At 39.3% G+C, this 21058-nt stretch overlaps 1 protein-coding gene across 1 annotated transcript; it reads left to right on the forward strand.

The window, feature by feature from the left end:
- Positions 1-675: 675 nt before the first annotated feature.
- On the forward strand, positions 676-17026 carry LOC116716311 (NLR family CARD domain-containing protein 3-like). Its single transcript, XM_032557231.1, has 8 exons — positions 676-913; positions 9502-9562; positions 9610-9661; positions 11910-13177; positions 14429-14608; positions 15593-15766; positions 16303-16455; positions 16975-17026. The coding sequence occupies exons 1-8, from the start codon at positions 676-678 to the stop codon at positions 16988-16990; spliced, it is 2142 nt and encodes a 713-aa protein (XP_032413122.1). The 3' UTR covers positions 16991-17026.
- Positions 17027-21058: the final 4032 nt, after the last annotated feature.

Genomic DNA, 21058 nt, shown 5'->3' on the forward strand with positions numbered 1-21058 from the left:
AACCAAATACAGAAAGAAAATAAAAAGAAGATTTTGAAGATATAGAGTATAGATAATAAATAAATGATTTAGTAAACAAAATGAAAAATAATGAATTATCTAAAAGCTGGAAAGAAAAGTAGGTGAGAGGAAGTTCATGCAAGGAGGGAGTGAGGATTGTTTTGTGGTCTGTCTGACAGTAGAGAAGTCATGATCATCGCATAAGGCAAGATTTTGATGTAGTTTTAGTTTTCTAAATTCAGAGAACAGTTTTCTCTTTAGAGTGGCTTGTTTAAGTAAGCAAATGATTTATGAGGAATGAAATAATATGGGAAGTTTTAAACGTTTCACAACTGCAAAGAGAATAATAATTTGGTGTTGTGACGCCTTGAGTGGACATCCAGAGAGGTTGACAAGCAAGTGTTAAGTGCCAACCTGAACATTATCCAGCTGAATACCTCAGTTTAGGTTTTGATGAGAAAAGAGCAGCTCTCTTCTCATCAAAGCCTAAATTGAGGTATTCAGCTGGATATTAGAGAAGATCTCTGAGGTTGTTCTGGTTCCCTCTGAATCCTGGAGATAAATTATTCACATGTGGTTTTAATTTCATTTCTTATTTCATGGAAACACTGCAACAGTGAAATTGTGTTTTTTTGACATTAGCAGAAAACAAACTGAGATTTGCTGACAGTTGTCATGGAAACCTCCCAGCGTGATGAAGACTCCTCCAGGCCTTCATCGCCGCAGCTTATTCTGGCTGCTGCTGCAGCACCCAGACACCAGCGGCCCTCGGGGCCCGGCGGTGGCAGTCCGACGCCCCTGAAATCCACGGGGCGTCGGACCGGAGACCCTCGGCTCAAAGAGGTCAAGGAGACGCTGAAGGTCACCATGGAGACGACCTCAACGGAGCGCTGGACCGACTCCTCCTCAAGAAGTACGCTTTATTTATCTTTCTACTTTATGGCTTTAAACACTTTTCTCTTTTTATTGGCTTTTTATTTTGTTTTTATTACAAATTCAGATTCTTTTTTGTCATTATTATGAAAAGTTTTAGTTTTTAATTTGGTTTTTATCCAAAATAGTTTCATAATAAAACTAATTCTAATTTTATGAGTTCTTTAAAATTCTTCAGAGTAAAAAGTGTTTTTATTTTTGAGAAGGCTATATTTATCTTAAAATAATGTTTTATATGTTGAAGCTTTTACTTTCACTATGACCTTGAAAAGCATCAAAATGACTCACATCAACTGGGACCAGCTTCCCCTCAGCATGATGCCGCCTCCTCCATGTTTGGACCCGAGGTGTCCCCGTAGCGTTTCCATGGCAACAGCGTTTCTGCTGGTTTCACGTGCAGGTGTAGCAACAGGCCGACGACGAGGCGGTCACCGACCTCAGAACATTTTACGTTTCTATTTCAAATAGTTTCCAGACGTCGATCAGGATGTTGAAGATTTTCAGTTTTATTTTTCATCTGATCTGTTTGATGATCTGCAGGAACAGAAGAGAGAAAAATACTCTGAGTTCAAGATACAAGAGTTGAATTCAGCAGAAATATGAAGTATTAATTTCATTTAAAAAGCTTTAAACAGCATGTTAATGGGGCAAAATGTCATTTTATTCTGTTGTGGTGAAAAAACTTGAGCTAAAATAAGACATGATAGCAGCTCTATAGATTCAGAGCCAAACACTAAAACTTCCTCCGGATCTGTAGCATTAAATCCACTTCAGAACAGATCCAGACGTCCTGAGCAGATCCTCCAGAGAAAAGAAACACAAGATTTGAACTTGGATCATTTGTGACTCAGCTGCTTGGATGTGTGTTTGGCTTTGAAAGGTTTTGTTGTGAAGCAGAAAGTTGATGAAGTTCACAGTGAAGACGACTTCAGTCCACCTGAAACCTGGTTTCACTCAAACCGTCTGATTCACTTTAAGGACGGGAAGTTTCTGATGCAACAGGAAGGAACAAAAGGTCAAAGTTGAAATGAAACAGAGATAAACATCATGTTGCTCACAGATCTGATGGATCAGTTTGCACAGCTGTTATTCCAGGACAACAGTTTTGTTTTTCAGCTTTTGTTGACGGATGAAAATTTGCATTAGAAGATGAGATAATAACCGACTTTCTTTGGTTTATTTGTGTGGATTTAAAGTCGTACAACTTTAAAGAAAAGCAGGAAAACCTTGAGGAGGAACCTGAGCAGCGTTCTGACAGACCAAACACTGAGAGGAACCAGAGTTTGCATCGTCAAAGTGACGACTGTGAAATCATCTGAATCTTGTGACTCGTTTCCCATCAAATCCCAGACAGGAGAAGCAAAGCCTCACGTCTCCAACATGAAGATGGAACAGGATGCAGGACTTCCACCGAGCGTCACGTCACTCACAGCAGATCAGGAGTCTGGCTCTTCACCTCGACACTACCTAAAACCTGGGACAGCGAGGGTTAAAGGTCATCTCCAGCACCTTAAATGTGCAACATTTCACTTCATATGAGAGCGTCTCAGTTTAGAGGCCAAAACCAGCCAAGAAGCTTCAGAGTTTTCCTGCAACGTAGCGCTGGTCTATTGGCCTCAGTGAGGCTGGTTTTACTGAAGATGTGTTCAGGGCAGCAGGAAAATTCAGCGCTAATACGGACGGGACCAACGACTCCACCTATGATGATGCTTGGATATGAGTTTATATGTTCAGATCTACATGAGATGAAACAGTCGATTTTCATCACATATCAGCACATTCTCCATCGGTCACCCTGCCGTCTTTCTGGATTTATTCATTATTTACATCATCAATGGAAATTGTTCAACCAGATGTTTATCTTTATTTTAATTCAGATCAAGTCAGCTTACATTACTCTTGTTAAATAAGAGTCACTGCAGGATTTTATTCAGTCTGACCAGAAAAATCTTCCTGTAAGAGTTTAACACAGCAGCTGCATTTTATTATTTTAAACTGTTTTTATTACATATATAACTCCAAAAAGTGAATTAAAAAATGTCAGGATAATATGTGAGTCAGTAAATTGTCAATATGACTCAGGAAGACTGTTAGTTTTTCTCTAAACTCCACATTAAGTGGATATTAAATGTAAACAATGCAGCATTATCAGGACTGTAGTTCCCACTATGGCCACCAGAGGGCGGAAATTCCCCGCTCTGAATATAGAGGTGAGTTTGTAGAGCTGCAGCTGGTTTCTGACTTCTGTTAAGTTGATCACGTTTATATCTTTCTCATTATAAATACTAATATTATTATGGTCTGTCTAAAGGACTGACAGCTGATTTAATATATAGATGTGTTATTTTACATACAGATAACTCATCTATATATCCTAAATAAATTACATAATAATGTTTCCTGATGAAATAACTGGTTTGTTTACCAAGATGCCGAGTTTCCATTTTAGAATCAGGAGAATATTATAATATTTTATTTGGAAAACAGAATAATTATGATAATTTTGCTTCAGAGCCCAATTATATAATTTATATCACATCCTAAGAAAATTACACACTTATGCTTTCTGATAATATAATAAACTAACAAGCTAAAATGTACTTAGAGGAGAATTTGGTTCCTTGTGTTTTACTTTGAAGGAATCCACAGGAAGTGCTATTCACATATCAGCTCTCTAGCTTTACTCTGGTTGTATTTACATACTGCGTCCACTAGGGGGCAGAAGGCTAAGTTAGCAGCTAGCTAGTTTCCCGCTCCTGATTGGCTAATGTAGCCCGTGTTGCTTTCTTCGTGTTTCTGCTGTTTTATTTCTTAAATCTTCTTTCGACTTTAACATGAAATCAATGTTTTATCTGTCAGTGTGAACTAGAAGCAGCTCCACAGAGATGAAAACAGCCGCAGAGACTCTGAGCGGAGCTAACGATGCTAACGATGCTAACAGGCTCCAGCAGCTGGTTTTACACACAAACTGATTATCAGCAGCTGCAAATTTAAACTCTGATGCTGAACAGCAGCGACTGTCCTTCAGTTCACTGATAATCACTCATTAATTTATTATTAAACTAGTATAAAGGACAAAGGAAATTAATAATCGCTCATTAATTTATTATTAAACTAGTATAAAGAATTTTAGTGTGTAGTTACAGTGTCTGACCACAGGAGGGCGGTAGAGAGCGAGTCTCTTCCAACAAATAAAAGTTAAATAATCTGTTTACTGCAGTGCTCAGATATATTTAAAAGCTTCATTGACGTTTTAATTTTATTAATTGTCCTTTAGGTGGTTTTATCCAGCTTGATGCTCTGATCTCAGCTGATTACTAATAAATATAATTTTCATAATATTTGTAGCTTTTTGAGACTTTGATTCTCAAAATTACCCACAGCTAATATTTCTGGGATTTTTACAGAATAAAATGTATTTTTTTTTCAAATAAATTTTCATCTAGAGTAATAGAAATTGTTACTTTCTAATTAGTTGTTGTTTACTTTGTGTCTAAATTATTTTAAAGTTAATCGCCAAATCTAATAACATACAAATATAAAATATATAGATTATTATTCATAGGATTAAGTTAATATCGCTGTGGTTATTAGAAACTATTTAGTGAAAAGTTTAAAGTTTATCAGTTTTATGATGGTTGGTTGAGTTCTTACTGCCCTCTGGTGGTGAACTATCATAACTACAGACGTTCTTCATGTAAATTGTTCAGCCGGATGTTTAAATCCTTCGTTTTTCGCGGCGGTTACGTTCCAAAAAGAACCTGTGATAGGCGAAATCCGCGAAGTAGGAACCTTTATTATACAATGAAATATTTCATAATACATTGAAACCAAAGAACAAAACCTCTTTACAGGCCCAAACATTTGCTTAACAAATAAAAAGTACTGTATAAATTAATTTTTTTTTTTTTACAAATACCTACTGTACTGTAAAAAATAATTTAAATATGAACTGAAGGCGGATTCCTGTGCCCGAATTGCGGAGATCAGCGCCGCCCCACCGCGACCTGAGTTATTGGATTAGAACGGGAGAAAATAAAAAATTATTATGAAAAAACAAAAAAAACAAACAAAGTACAGTAGGACAAACAGTGACTCACGAGTATTTCACTGCACTTCTGACTGAGCCGCTGCATCCTGACTCCGCTCTGTAGCGGTTTTTTTTTCTTCTAAAGCCCGCGGTGCAGGTGTGTTTTTTCGAGAGAAGATCATAGTTATCGGTAGTTGTTGTCGCTCTTTTTTCTTCTGGGCAAAAAGATTCTTATAAACCGACATGCCACCATCGATTATGTTAAATTTGGCAAGCTGTTTTACGTTTGTGTAGGCCTACATATTAAACCGCAACGTTGTTGACACACAGGTAGAGAAGAAGCGGAGAGACTGTTTAGCCAATCAGAATGCAGAACACAAAGGTGAACCGCGATATAACGAGGGTTCACTGAACTCTGATGTTGTTTTGTTACTCATTCTGCTGCAAGTTGGCTCAATTTTGACTCGCAAGACGTAACCGGTCAAATCCGGTTTAGGATTTTCAAAATAAAAGATCCGGAAGTAGTTCATTATTTCTTGCGCGGCCCTGTACCAATTGGTCCGCGGACCGGTGGTTGGGAACCACTGCTCTAGTGGACCCAGATGGTAACTACAGCTACTTGATAAAGTTAGATAAAGTTAAACCACATTCACTTCCGGTTAGTACTTTCACATTAAGAGCCATAGAAACGAGTTAATTTTCTCAATTAGTTTTCATATTAAATAATAAATTTTACTTTTCTTCTTTCCTTCCCGAAACTTTTATTTTAAAGCAGCAAATCAAACTCCGGTGAGGTTTTGCACCACCACTGTATAATATTGTTATTTCTATAGACAGTCTGTAAAAACAGATAAAAGTATTTAAATGACATTAACAAGAGCAGCATAATGTTGTTGTATGTGTAATACATTTATTCAGAAATGAATTCAGTTCTACAAAATACTGCATTTAACTAAGTAATATTAAGTACTAATATTTTAAACTTTATTAACTTTTTCCATATAATATTTATCCATTATGTGTTTTCATCCTGTGTGATGTTATGGTCTCAGCTGTTTGGATTATATATCAAACACATTTTTATTGTTTACATTTACATTTATTTACATTTTGATTCTCAAAATTACCCACAATTAATCTTTCTTGGAAGATTTTTACTAAAGTAAGTTTAGTTTTCATTTCCATGTACTAACCCTGCAGTGACTCTTATTGAACATTAATGTAAGCTGATTTGATTTGGCCTGATAAAAGTGAAAATGAGATCAAATAAACTGTAATTAATATGAAGAGGAATATCTGTAGTTGCGATAGTTCACCACCAGAGGGCAGTGAGCGCTCACAATCCTCCATCAAACGCCTGTTAAACTGCAGTTTGTTCTGCTGGTTTTCTGCTGAATCCATGAAAAAAGCTGCTCAGCTTCAGATCTGCTTCACTAACAGCAAAACAGAAATACTGAAGCTTTTCCATCTTCACTCTAGTTTTTTCACTCTGTTAAATCTAACTGAACTATTAATGTTTATTCAGATGAATCAAACTTTGGCTCTAGAGGAAAACACAAGTTACGTAACTTCCTGTGAAAATAGAAACTGAAACCAACTTTGGTCTCCTTCAGATCAGCCTCCATTTTGAGCTGCAGGATGGAAATAACTTGCTGACTTGTTACTAGAGGTAAGTGTTGCCGCTCCGGGTCCCTCCGTGTCTCTCGGCTCTCTGGAGCCTTTCTAACCGATGAACCCACCGAGGCTTCCCGGGGCCTCAGTCACCTCGGCCTGGGTCGCTCGGCTCTCATAGGGCCTGGTCCCCGCAGCAGCGCTCTGTTTACTTTATTGAAGGCCTGATCTAGAAAGGAATTAGATCAAATGAAAAACTTTATTGTGAGACGTTGCTGCTTATAAAGTGATGCTAAGTGAGGTTACATTATGCGACTATAAGGAACAAAAAGAGAAATATTGAACACACTATAAACACACAGCTCAGTTACTGCGCAGTTAACCTGGTGAATGATCAGCTATGATCTACCATGACAGCAGCATCTAAAGCTGATCTGTTTGTGTGGAGCAATAATGAACTTTTCAGATTTAATCTAAATAAACTGAGAACTTAATGTAACTTTTACAGTCCATCAGTTCTTGCTGCAGCGACTCTCTCTGGTGTTTTAACCTAAAAAGCAGAACTAAAACATTGTAAACTAGTTTCTCTGCTTGTTGAAATCAGCAGGAAGTGAATCACATCACTCCGTCCCTCATCAGTCTGGGGTTCAGCAGAAACTGATGTTTCTCTTGTCTGTGGATCAGAACCGGCTTTAAGCCGTCCACAGATTTCCTCTCTTCCTCCTCACTGAGTTTGATCTTTTTCCAGGTTTTCCTCTTGTTGTTCCTTTCAGCAGGAAGAAACTCTTTGTCTCTCAAAGCTCTGCTGGAAAAATGCATCCAGATCCAGACTGACTCTTACCTGAAAGGTTGCTGTGTTTAGCAATCAGTATCTGCAAAATCGGAATCGATCAGCCAGAAAACTGCAGTCGGTTCAACCCTAAAAATAACAATACTTTTAAATGGAGCAATAATAATAAAATAAATAATTTCACAAACATTTTAGATCAGTTGTAACAAACTAGTTTCTAACTAAAAGAGTTGCATTAATGTGTCTCTTTATTTTGAAGTTCAATCAGATCAATAGACTAAATATGTTTCAGGCCTCGCTGAGTGTTTGGGGGCTTCCCCCTATTGAAGCAGCTGTTTACCCATGATTCCTTGCAGTGGGTCCAGCTGGTACCTCAGCTGGATGCTGTGGTCCCCGAAAGCTGCTTTGTGTCTCTTGAGCTGAGAGGAAATCCTGCTGAGCTGCACACAGAGGCTGACATGTTGCTGAGATCCCAGCTGGACCCGGTTCTGTCTGGAGGAGAGCTGTGGACCCGACCTGAGCTGCTGCTCCCTCAGAACCTTCTGCTCACTGACTCCCTCCATACAGAGCTACAATAGAGTCATGATGCGTTCAAGTCCACTGGGAGCTAAATAAGTTCACTAGTTCATAGGAAATGTTCACTCATTCATTCAAATGATTCACTCTGATCCTCTGAACACATGATGGGAACCAGCTTTCTGCTTCACAGGACAGTTACTGGAACCGGATCACTGGACTGACTGGTTCTGGTTTCTCTCTCCAAAAGGCCAGAAGATGAAAGATCAGGACAGAGCAGAACCTCCAGGACCCATCAGTCCATCTATGAGGAGTGACCGGTCCAAACATGATCCTCCAGACTTCAGTAATGAACCTGAACCATCAGACAGAAAGTAAGAAACCATTTTCTAACTGATTCATGTGAATCTATAGAGATATAAAATAAAAGATATTAACTGGTTGATCTTCAGTGTTTTAATAAACAGTAACTTAATTTTCTGAGATATTAATTTAAAGTTAGTCATGAAGGATGTTGGTCAGTAAATCAGAGTTTGAATGAAAGTCTGAATGAATCAATGATGAAAATGTTTCTTGAAAACAAAAACAACCAACAATGTGAGGAGCAACGACTCAGATTGTCTCTAAACCCAGTGAAGCACTGGAGCTTCCAGACTGGGAACACTGGTATCAGTCATGATACCAGATATGATACAATGAAGAACTTCAAACCAGAGATCATCAACGATCTCAGGTTCTGTTCTGACCCAGTTCTGGTCTCTAGTTTGTGGTGGACCTTCATGAACATGTTCAGCTCCAGCCTGTTGATAGTGAAATATTTCACTGATGAAGAAATGTCTTTACAGGAGGAGGAAGTGTGAAGAAAGACCCAGAACAGGAGCTGAACGGCCGACAGCCAATCAGAGCAGCTGTTCTCCAGGTGAGACTGAACTCCTCCAATCAGAGCTTCCTGTCGTCTCTGTTGGACCAGATCCACGTCTTTAGTTGAGATTTGGAAATTTAAGGTTTAAAAGTCTTTTAGTGATCAATTATTTCAGCTGGTGTAACTGGAACTCATGTGCTGGTGATGATAAAGAAAGGAGAAAAAAAGTGATGAAAATGTTTGTTAATCAGTCAATATTTTCATCACAATATTCACCAATAATATTGAGAGTTAACAGCTCCTTGATGACCTTCTATCAGATCGCGTCTTTAAACATTCAGAGATAGAAGGTAAACTTGAGAAGAACCAAACCAGAGCAGACAAGGACTGCAACAAAATAGATGCTGTGATGAAGAAGAACAGAGAGCCTGCAGATTGATGGTCAAACATCTTCAGCACATGGATGAATTGAAGGTTTCAATTAATTTCCGTTTTTGGGATTGCTTTTTCTTATATTGTGCCTCCATATCTGGCTTGTCTTTATTTATTATCGTAGCTGCTTCAGGTTTGCTTTTGTTACATTGTGCAGCCGTGTTTCCTGGCCTATTCGCTCGTCGGTTTACGGGTCAAGAGTGGCGATTTCAGCTCGACCTGACCGAGTCCTGTGAGCGTGAGATGCTGGGTGTCTGGGGTCACTCTGGAGGCTATATGTGCAGCAGCCTCTTGGTCATCCCCAAATACCTTTGCTGGGTTTTACAGGGTTAACTGGGCCACCTTTCACCTGGGATCCTATCCCAGCGCTCATCATCATCCCAGTGAGGTGGGCATGTTTTCGGGGTTGTTTCTTTTCTGTGTGTGATTTCTCAGGACTCTGTCGGTAATCGTCATCCAGTGCTTTAAGCACCGCCTCTGGCGGTCAGTAGGGATGAAATAGAACAAAAGTTTCGACTGTAACTACGGTTCTATGAATCCCGGATGACCGCCAGAGCGCTCGGTCCCTCAGAATCATCGTGTTTCACGAGAAGATTGAGGGACTGAGCTGTCATTGTCACGTGACTATATAGACTTACTGTTGTCACCGGGGGTCACATGTGACCATGTTGGTATAAGATTCTCGACCTGTGCAAGAGAGATCATTACCTGAGTGAAGTTGGCCCCCCCACTTTTATTAAATCAGACAAAATTGGTGTCAAACGTTTGTGCTACGTTTGTGCTGGTTTGTGCAGCAAAATTTTTTGTTTGTACTGCTATCATTTTAAAGATATAAAGAAATGTTTTTAGAGGTCATCAAAGGTCAACCAGACCCCCCACCTTCTTCAAATCAGACGAAATGGGTGTCAATCAACTCGGCTACGTTTGTGCTGGTTTGTGCAGCAAAGATTTTCATTTGTGCTCCTATCATTCTAAAGATGTAAAGAAAAATGTTCTCCAGGGGTATTTAAAATATAATATATTAAATATTTTATGTTTTTGTATAGCAAAACTCACTACTAAGGCATGTAGAGGTTCCATGTGCAACACCTGGTGACTTTTTTCTGCTTGACATTCAAAATGTCTATGCAAACCACTTTACTCTTTGCTATTTTAGAGCCTTCTCCCAATAGCATTGCATGTCATGACAGCTCTGGCTACTTAGCATAGCCACTGATGACTGCAGAAAATCTATTGTCAGTACATTGTTTTTCTGCCATTATCACAGCGTTGAGACAATCTCCTGGCTCTGAGGGTTTGTTGAGGGTGCATTTCTGCAGATTGCAATAGCATAGGTTGGAGGAGAAGCCTGAATATATGTATATATATATTTTGGCACAGATGAGCTGTCTTATATCATACTGTACTGAAACAGTAACAATTTTGGAAAATATGTAAAAATACATTCCTTTTATGAATCTTGCATACTGCAGGTGCAAGTGGACAAACTTACCTTGATGCACTGCTATGAAGTATTGAAAAGAAGTGTTGCTGTCATTCATAACATTGACCTCAAAAGGGCTGAGTACATGCCAAGCACATGTTTGGTTATTTTCTTATTTTTTGTATTTAAAAAGTACAGTTTGTCTAATAGCACCCTCTAGTGATCAGAAGCTAAGATACAGGTCACCAAGATTGTTTTGGGAGGCATTGTAGCAACCTGTTCATTCGAAATAAGACCAAGTTTGAATTGAATTTCTTCCAGGTTAAAATTAAAGTATTCATATTCATAGGTTAGCAACTTACAAAATGATAGCAGTACAAATGACAATTTTTGCTATACAAAAACATAAAATATTTAATATATATATATTTTAAATACCCCTGGAGAACATTTTTCTTTATATCTTTAGAATGATAGGAGCACAAATGAAAATCTTTGCTGCACAAACGTAGCCGAGTTGATTGACACCCATTTCGTCTGATTTGAAGAAGGTGGGGGGGCCAACTTCACTCAGGTGAGATCATTCAGTGCTTTAAGCACCGCCTCTGGCGGTCATCTGGGATTCATCGAACCGTAGTTACAGTCGTGACTTTCGTTATTCTTACCATGCAGAGTTTTTATAAAATTTGGGCTTTTTATTTATTGATTTACTTTTTTCTCATCCATTAAAGCTGATGCACAAATTGTCTCTGAGAATATCAAAAAATTATTGTTTTCCTTATGTTCAGCTGAAGTGTCTCCTCTCCTGTCTTTGTCTCTTTCTTCAGATTTTGATATACGGTGTCAGAGTGACCATAAAGCGTCTCTGAAGAAGAAGTTCCAGAGTCTCTTTGAAGGCGTCGCTGAACCTGGAAATCAAACCGTTCTGAACCAGATCTACACAGAGCTCCACATCACAGAGGGGTTAACTAGAGAGGTCAACCAGGAACATGAGGTCAGACACATTGAAACAGCATCCAGGAAACAAGAAACAATCAGAAGAGAAGACATCTTTAAAGTCCCACCTGGAAGAGATCAACCAATCAGAACAGTGATGACCATGGGAGTGGCTGGCATTGGGAAAACACTGTTAACACAGAAGTTCACTCTGGACTGGGCTGAAGGCAAAACCAACCAGAACATTGATTTCATATTTCCATTCACTTTCAGAGAGCTGAATATGTTGAAAGAAGAAAAGTTCAGTTTATTAGGACTGATTCATAAATTATTTTCTAAAACCAAAGAAATCAGCAGCTTTGAAACGTTCCAGGTTCTGTTCATCTTTGATGGTCTGGATGAAAGTCGATTTACTCTGGATTTCAAGAACAATCCGATCCTGACTGATGTTACAGAGTCCAGCTCAGTGGATGTTCTGGTGACAAACCTCATCAGGAGGAAACTGCTTCCCTCTGCTCTCCTCTGGATAACCACACGACCTGCAGCAGCCAATCAGATCCCTGCTGAGTGTGTTGGCATGGCAACAGAGGTCAGAGGGTTCACTGACCCCCAGAAGGAGGAGTACTTCAGGAAGAGATTCAGAGATGATGAAGAGAAGGCCAGCAGGATCATCTCCCACATCCAGAAATCAAAAAGTCTCCACATCATGTGTCACATCCCAGTTTTCTGCTGGATCACTGCTAAAGTTCTGGAGGATGTGATGAAGACCAGAGAGGGAGGAAAACTGCCAAAGACTCTGACTGAGATGTACATAGCATTCCTGGAGGTTAACTTCGCAATCAAGAAGGAAAAGTATGATGGAGGAAAAAAGACAAGATCAATCTGGAGTCCAGAGAACAAGAAGCTGATTGAGTCTCTAGGAAAACTGGCTTTTGAGCAGCTGCTGAAGGGAAACCTGATCTTCTATGACAAAGAGCTCAAAAAGTGCGGCATCAACATCAAAGATGCTGCGTTGTTCTCAGGAGTGTTCACTGAAATGTTTAAAAGAGAGAGAGGGACGTGCGACATCTCCGTCTACTCCTTTGTTCATCTGAGCATCCAGGAGTTTCTGGCTGCAGTCTACATGCTCCACTGTTTCACCAGCAGGAAGTCAGAGGTGATCAAGACGTTTCTGGGAGAAAAATACAGAGAAACATCTCTAGATGAGTTCATGAAGAAAGTCATGGAGAAATCCCTCCGCAGTAAAAATGGCCACCTGGACCTGTTTGTCCGCTTCCTTCATGGTCTCACTGTGGAGTCCAACCAGAGACTCTTAGAAGATCTGCTGGGTCAGACAGAGAACAGTCCAGAAACCATCCAGAGAATCATCATCAACCTGAAGGAGATGAACACTAATAGAATCTCTCCTGACAGAAGCATCAACATCTTCTACTGTCTGGTGGAGATGAACGACGTCTCATTTTATCAGGAGATCCAACGGCTGCTGGATTCAGGGAAGAAGCTCTCAGAGACTGACTGTTCAGCTCTGGCCTTCATGCTGCAGATGTCAGAGGTTCTGGATGAGTTGGACCTGGAGAAGTACAACACATCATCAGATGGACGACTGAGACTGGTTCCAGCTGTGAGGAACTGCAGAAAGGCTCGGTGAGTCCAGATGTTTTCATTGTGTGAATGCTGATTCAGCTCTATTGTCCTCCTGTTTCTTCTTCTTCTTCAAGTTGCTTCTGGATGTTTTTGGTCTTTAACTTCTTCCTTCATCCTCTGGACTATTTCAGACATTCAACCATCTAAACATTCAGCTCATCCAGGACAGCTGCAGCTTCTGGTTTTAGACATTTTGATCATTTTAAAAATATTTATCTTTTTATCAGTTTTCATGTTTAAATGAATAGAAAACCCTGAACTCTAGAAAAAAATATATTTGTCTGAAAGATCCAATCAGCCAGAGAGACTTTTACACTTTAAACTCCTCTTCACTCATTGAGCCGCTACTCCTTTTAGGATCTTTGTCTTTTTTTAAAAATAAAATCACTGTTTAGGTTTGATGGACACTTTCAAATAACCACATTGCTGCTGTTGTCATGGAAACCAGTTAGAAACTTAGTGAACCAACTTTTCCTCCCCCACTAGTTTCCTCTGAGTTTGTAAATGAGAGCAAAATGTGGTGATTGTTGTCTGGCTCCAGAAAAAGTCCTAGTTTCTGTCAGATCCTCCCAAAGCTCTGAGAACTCTGCTTCCAGAGCTGGAACCATTTTCCTCATCAACTCTTCATCTGCAGCTTTTGTTGAAGCTGTTAGCCATGAAGACCTGGAGAGACATGAGCTTCAACTCTTTAGACATCCCAGCCTCTTCTAGTTACTGGAGAACTTTCACTGCTTCACCATGAAAAATGCTGCTGGACCCAAACACTCTGTTTTGGTCTTCAGCTCTTTAAGAGTTTAGCAACAATTTCGTCTAACATCCAAACCTTTGTTCCTCTGAGCCACACGGTCTAGTCCAAGTCCGAGCTGTGAGCAGTTCCTCCTCCTCTCCATCATCTCCAGTAGTTTCCTTCATCAGCTCAGTCAGCCTCTTCATCAGCTGCTTCAGCTCCTTTGAGGCTCTGATGCTGCAGCTCCATCAGATGCTGCAGAAAACTGAACTTTCCTTCACAGATGATAGAAGATCTTCAACATCTGACTGCAGCTGAAGGTCTGAGGACATGAAGCCTGGACCAGCACCAGAACCAGAACCTGAACTTTAACCAGGAACTGCACAGATTCTCTGTGGGGTCAAACTCAGTAAATTGAAGATCAGATGTTGATCAGATGATGACATCACTGTTATCATATTTTAGTCTGTTTATGATCCAGATTGATTTCATTAGAACTGAATTTATTTCTTCTCTAATCACAGACTTGGAGGCTGTTCGCTCGAAAAGGCTGAATATGAAGTTTTGGCCTCGGCTCTGAAGTCCAACCCAGATCTGACTGAACTGGAAATAAATCAGATCTTCATAAATAAAGGTGGAGACTCTGATCTGAAGCCTCAGCTTGAGATCCTGGAGAGTTCAGTCAGTAAAGTGAAGATTCTGAGGTTTGTTTTCTTTATTTATACAATAAAATCATTCATTTATACTTTAAACATTAGTTTAATTAATGCTTTTATTCTAACATTTTATTTCATAACAACCTGTTTAAATGTCAGAATAAAATCTCTAAAACTTTTTACCTTATATATTATTTTTTTCTTATATCAGACTTTGAGATTATTGAACTTTGTTTTTCAGTTTTTTACTTTAAAATGTTTTTTACTGATGAACAAAATGAGTAAAATAATTCAAATGATGTAAATTAATGATGGAGATGTTTCAGTTTGGTTTGGTAAAGATTCAGATTGTTTTATTTCTCATTTCTGATTCTCATCTTTACATCCAGAATGAAATGTTTTCCTCCAGAGTCGAGCCACAAACACTGACAAGTTCAAATCATCATTAATGAGCAAATCTAAGAAATGACTGATTGTAGAAAAGCAAATCTAGATGAAATGAATGAAAGTGAGGTTTGCAGCAGCAGCAGGTTCCTCAGCTTTGTCCTGAAGCTGTGGTTCTGTTGGGCCGGGTCAGAGAGGAACCGTCCTCTTCAGTCTGACAGCTGTCAGTCGGTTGGAGCCTCGTCTCTGTGATGATGCTTCATCAGGTCACGTCTCCTTAGGAAATAATGGCCTCCATTGGCTTTCAGCAGCTTTAATAAGAACCCAAGGCCATTAATGAAGAAACTGAGTGGTTCTGATCCAGTTACCAAGTCGGGTCTCCAGCTGATGATCAGGAACCAGCAGAAATAGCTCAACTCATCCAGGCTGATAGAAAACTTTGAGTTTCTTTATTGATCAAATGTTCTGGTTCTGCTGGTTTGGACTCTTTAAACCAGTTTGACTGGATCAGATGTTAGAATCAGTTCATCATGTTTCTTTTACATTCAGGGAAATTAATTTTCTACATTTTTATTATTTATTTGTTCATGTTTCAGTTTTAACCTGCATCCTGTTGGCTTCAGCTCACATCTTTTATTCTTTATTCAGCTTGATGGACTGCAGTTTGTCAGAGACCAGCTGGACTTCTCTGTTCTCAGCTCTGAAGTCCAAACCGACCCATCTGACAAGACTGGACCTGACCAGCATCAACCTGGGAGATTCTGGACTGAAGGAGCTCTGTGGTTTTCTACAGACTGAAGGCTGCAGACTGGAGACATTGAGGTATTTAATTCTATAATTATTGATAATTCTGTGAATAATTATATATAATTGATCATAAATCAAATTAATTTCTTCTGTTCTAATAAATATTTTCTGAGTTTGTTCCTGGACTTGGATCCAGAGTTTAATTTAGTCCCTCTGTGTAACTGAGTTGGACCTGCTGACCTGAGGTCAGAACAGGACAGCATTCGGACCCCCAGTATGTAGAAATCCCCCTCATGTGAAGCAGGTCAAAGGTCATTCAACCCAGTCTAGAAAAGTGAATTCCTGGAATCTGACAGGAACTAATCAATAATCAATGATTGATGCTTCAACACTTTGATCAGAACCTGGAATGATTTTACTGACTAAAATCCTCCAACACAACATGACCCAGTACCAGGTTCTGGTTCTGGTTCTGGTTCTGAAGTCAGCAGGTCTTTATTGAAGCAGCAGCTTGTTGGCATTAATATTGATGAGAATCTTTAACTGGTTCTGTTGGACTGGTTAACCTGCATCCTGTTGGCTTCAGCTCACATCTTTTATTCTTTATTCAGATTGTTTGACTGCAGTTTGTCAAAGATCAGCTGTGATTATTTGGCCTCAACTCTGAAGTCCAACCCGACCCGTCTGACATATCTGGACCTGAGAGGAAACAACCTGAAGGATTCAAATGTTCGGCGGCTGAAGAAGCTTGTAAAGACTTTAGAGTAAGTAAATGTTTCTAGTGAGTCCATCTCCTGTCAGCATATTGAACTGAACCCAGTTAGCATCAAAGCAAAGATCCAGTGTTCCCAGTAAAGCTGCAGCTTCTCAGTGGGAGGAGAATGGTTCAGGCTTCCTGATTGGACACAGAGACAGCAATCAGCCAATCAGAGGAGCAGCAGCTTGCTGTGTTCCTGCGTTTGTGTTGGTGTGAAGATGAGTGTTGTTGCTGTGTCCATGTCTCCAGGAAGTCCAGCTGGACTCCAGCGTCCAGCCGTCCAACATGTCTAGAGACAGTGGTCCTCATCCATCAAACTGTGGCAGCAGCAGATCTTATCTCAGATCTGTTTGTTCTCTCAGTTCAACAGGAAACAACTGATCGGGTTCATCTTGGTCACAGCTCTGAGATCAGTCTGACTGCAGCCTGGAAACCATCTAGTGGATGTGCTGCGTCACTGACTGCTGCTGGAGAGAGGCTGGAAACACTCACTGATCTGCTCTCTCCTTCCTTCTTCTCTCTGCAGGTTCTGGCCTGTGTGAAGTAGAGAATGGTCTCAGTGTCCTGCTGATCCTCAGAGGTTGAAGCTGCAGCAGTTTGAGTCTTTAGAGACTCTGACTGGATCATGATGATGACCTCTGACCTCCAAGGTTTTCCTCTCGTTTATTTTCTCATGTCTGTCATTTAGTGTCTGATATTGTTTGTCTCTTTGGATCAATAAAGATCCAATTCAAACTGGGCTCCATTTAGAGGCTTCATGGAGTTTTGATCTGAACTGGATTCAACTGGAAAGTTGATCTTTTTTCTCTCTGATTCATTTTCATCCTGGAACCAGAAATGGTCTGAGAATGGAAACATGGGAATCATTTTCAGTTCAGCTTTGAAGCCATGAAAGACACTTCAAACCTCTTTTCTCTGCTGCTTCTTCCTTCTGCTGACATGAAAATGTTCCTCAAAGCTCCACAGATAAAAAGATGCTTTACTGGAAACTGCAGAGAAACTTCAGCTTCCATCACAGAAACCAGTTTAACCAGTTTAGAACTGGATGTCCTACAGAAACTCTGATCTTAGAGCAGTTTTCAGGAACATGTGGAACCTGGAAAAAAAAGATTTTATATTTTATGTTCATTGTAAAAACTAAATCTTGAAGTTTTACGTCATCATTGATTCTCAGCTTTAATTTCTCTGTTTGTTTTGGTTTTTACTTTTTTAACTCCATATTTCATGTTTTGAGTTTTCTAGAGAACTTCAGGCTCTTTACTGTGATTTTACTGATTTATTCAAACCTCAGAGAATCACTGGGATAATGTGCTGATTGGTTCATGTTTGATTTTCATAATTCTTCTAATGCAATGTGGGTTGCTGGACGTTTAACGACCAAATAAAGTTTTTAAAAAATCTTTGTGTATTTTTTATGCAGCTGACTGTGTACACATATAATAACTAAACCTTCATTTTAATCCTCCAGGCCATTTTTGCTGTATTATAAGTTTTCACATTTAGTTTCACAGCTTAAATTAGTAAAAGCAGAAACATCTCAAGTTGATTTCAGCTTTAAGCTACTAATTTAGCCAGCAGTTTATTTTTGCAGTATTCAGACTGAAGATGTTTTTTTAATAAAACAGATGAGAACCAATCTTTTCAATCAAAACTCGATTAATTAAATCAGCTATTGAATTAGAATAATAACTTGTATAAAACTGCCATTTCTGTCTGGTTAATGGTGCAGCAGATCCTGCAGGGGGCGCTCTGGGGCCTCAGTGTTCAGGTCGGTTACAGTCTCATCTCCCAGACTCCTGAATCTTCTGGTTCCTTCCTGAAATGATTTCCTGCAATAAAATGTTGGTTGGAAATGAGCAGAAAACTGAGAAAAACCTGAAAAAGTTCAAATCTGACCTAAAGTTTTACAGCTCAACTCACTGAGAAAACAAAGAGAGGAAACATGGAAGGAAAGGAATTTAATATCACCTGGAAGGGGGCGGAGCCTCAGGTGAGTGAAGGGGCGGGGCCTCAGCTCTAGTCAGGTTTGGATCAGAACCGGTTCAGACTCCATGCAGCAGCAGAGCAGAGTCTGGATCAGGTGAGTTTTCACTTCTTCTTGTTTTCCTCTCTGGGTTTTCTCTCTGTGGAGGAACCAGAACCAGAACTCGGCCCGGTTCTCCTTCAGAGCCAAGCTGCTGGCTTCATGGAGCTGTGGTTCTGGTCGGGTTCTGGTTTCCTGCTGATCATAACTAACAAACTGACAGCAGATTTCTACAAGCTCTCTTAAAGCTGCAGTTTCCTGTTGCTGAGCTGAACTGGTTCCAGTATCTTTACTGGTTCTGCTGCTCTTCCTCCTGCTTCATTTTGCGTGTCGGTTTTCACAATAAAAGCGTGATGAGCCGCAGCTTCATGGGTTATTGTATTTGATCGCATCAGAGGAATATTTGTCTTCATCAGTGGCCGAAATAAAAGGAACCTTTTATAGTTCATGTGTATTAATGATTTTGATGATGGCTTCACAAATGTAATGTTTGTTACCAGTTTTCTCAATGGTTGATTATTTTGTGACTTTATATTTGTGTGTTTTTATTATGTAAAACACTTTGACACTGCATTGTTGCTGAAATGTGCTACACAAATAAACCTGATTGAAAAGGAGCCAGCAAGAAGAAAAAATCAGGGAAAACTTGATATGTTCGCTCACAAGATTCTTCAAAAACAATAATTAAACCCTTCACCTCCAAAATTCTCACCTTCTTGAAATTATTTCCACTATTTCTTTGCTCTGCAAAAATATATCAGTCTTGCACAGCAGAAACGACTTAAAGCTGCTGGAAAAGTAAAATTCTGGCTGATGAGTAAAAATATAAGGGATCAGATCAGAGAGCCAATAGAAATCCAAGAAAAATAACTTTTGAAGAATTTTAGTTTTTCAGGAGGCAAATCAAAACTCAAAGAAAACTGTTTGCCCCAACAAGCGCTGCACTCCGAATCCACTAAAACAATATTTATTGTCAAATCAGTCAGTGACAAAGAAAACAGCCACTGACCGTCAACATATATCAGGATTGACTACAAATGATTGTAATAACTAATAAAGATGAGTTAAATAGGATTTAATTGACTCTCCTGTTACTAAACGTGAGTTTGACAAGAACTTTGACAATATTGCATTTACTAATTGTTTTTAAATATGTCTATCTGAGTGACAAGGCTGCCACAGTTTCACCAGCAGATGTCACTAGTGAGAAATGAATGAAGCATCGAGTTATGAACTTTTGGGCAAAGCAATGGGCCGGGAAGCTTCATTGCTTCATGAGGCTTCATTTGACCATCACTACTCTTTAGACACTTTGTCTCATGCAGAGCAACAACCAGCCTCTGATGACATCACTAGAGGCGACCAATCAGAGGCCTTCAGGTCACATGATGGAGGTTTTTGTGTCCACACAATGAAAGGTCAATAGTTCATCTTTGTAAATCATGTCAGTGGTTTTATCGTGTCGGCGACACTTTAAGTTTTTTGCCAACTTCCATAAAAATAGAAGAAGAAGAAAAAAGTGCAGATGAGCTTCGTCTGCAGAGGATTCTTCAGGTCAGAGGTCACATCTAATTAGAAACATTTCTCTCCTAGATTCATATGGAGGAAACTAGAAAGAACAAGAGACTCTGCAGCTGCAGCAGGAATGAGAAGCAAAGAATCTGGTTCAGCCTGTCAGTGGCGACGGGATTAAAACTTTCTGCAGTTTTTGCTGTCAGGAGTTTCCAGTTGGACATGGAGGTGAGAACGATTCATCTCAGCAGCTTCACTGAAGCTCAATGGGTTTTCAGCTACAATGCAGCTTGATGCTGCTTTTGTTTTTCATTCTGGTTTGAAGTTTTGATTTTAAAACATCTTCTGTTCTCTGAGGCCACCAGCTGGAAACATGGAAGGAGAAAAATCTGAACATTGTGTGGATTAAATCCCTGGTTTTATTCCAGAATGTTACATGGAATAACAGGAACAGGATTAAATCTTGTTCTGGCTTCATGGCTTTAAAAACTATTCTCTTTTTATTGGCTTTTTATTTTGTTTTTATTACAAATTCAGATTCTTTTTTGTCATTATTATGAAAAGTTTTAGTTTTTAATTTGGTTTTTATCCAAAATAGTTTCATTATAATAAAACTAATTCTAATTTTATTAGTTCTTTAAATTTCTTCAGAGTAAAAGTGTTTTTATTTTTGAGAAGGCTATATTTATCTTAAAATAATGTTTGAAGATAAAACACTGGAACTCTGGTTCCTGAGAGGATACTCTGAGTTCAAGTTAGAAGAGTTGAATTCAGCAGAAATATGAAGTATTAATTTCATTTAAAAAGCTTTAAAGAGCATGTTAATGGGGCAAAATGTGATTTTATTCTGTTGTGGTGAAAAAACTTGAGCTAAAATGAGACATGATAGCAGCTCTATAGATTCAGAGCCAAACACTAAAACTTCCTCCGGATCTGTAGCATTAAATCCACTTCAGAACAGATCCAGACGTCCTGAGCAGATCCTCCAGAGAAAAGAAACACAAGATTTGAACTTGGATCATTTGTGACTCAGCTGCTTGGATGTGTGTTTGGCTTTGAAAGGTTTTGTTGTGAA

The sequence above is a fragment of the Xiphophorus hellerii genome, chromosome 24, assembly GCF_003331165.1.
Source record: "Xiphophorus hellerii strain 12219 chromosome 24, Xiphophorus_hellerii-4.1, whole genome shotgun sequence".
Lineage (NCBI taxonomy): Eukaryota > Metazoa > Chordata > Actinopteri > Cyprinodontiformes > Poeciliidae > Xiphophorus > Xiphophorus hellerii.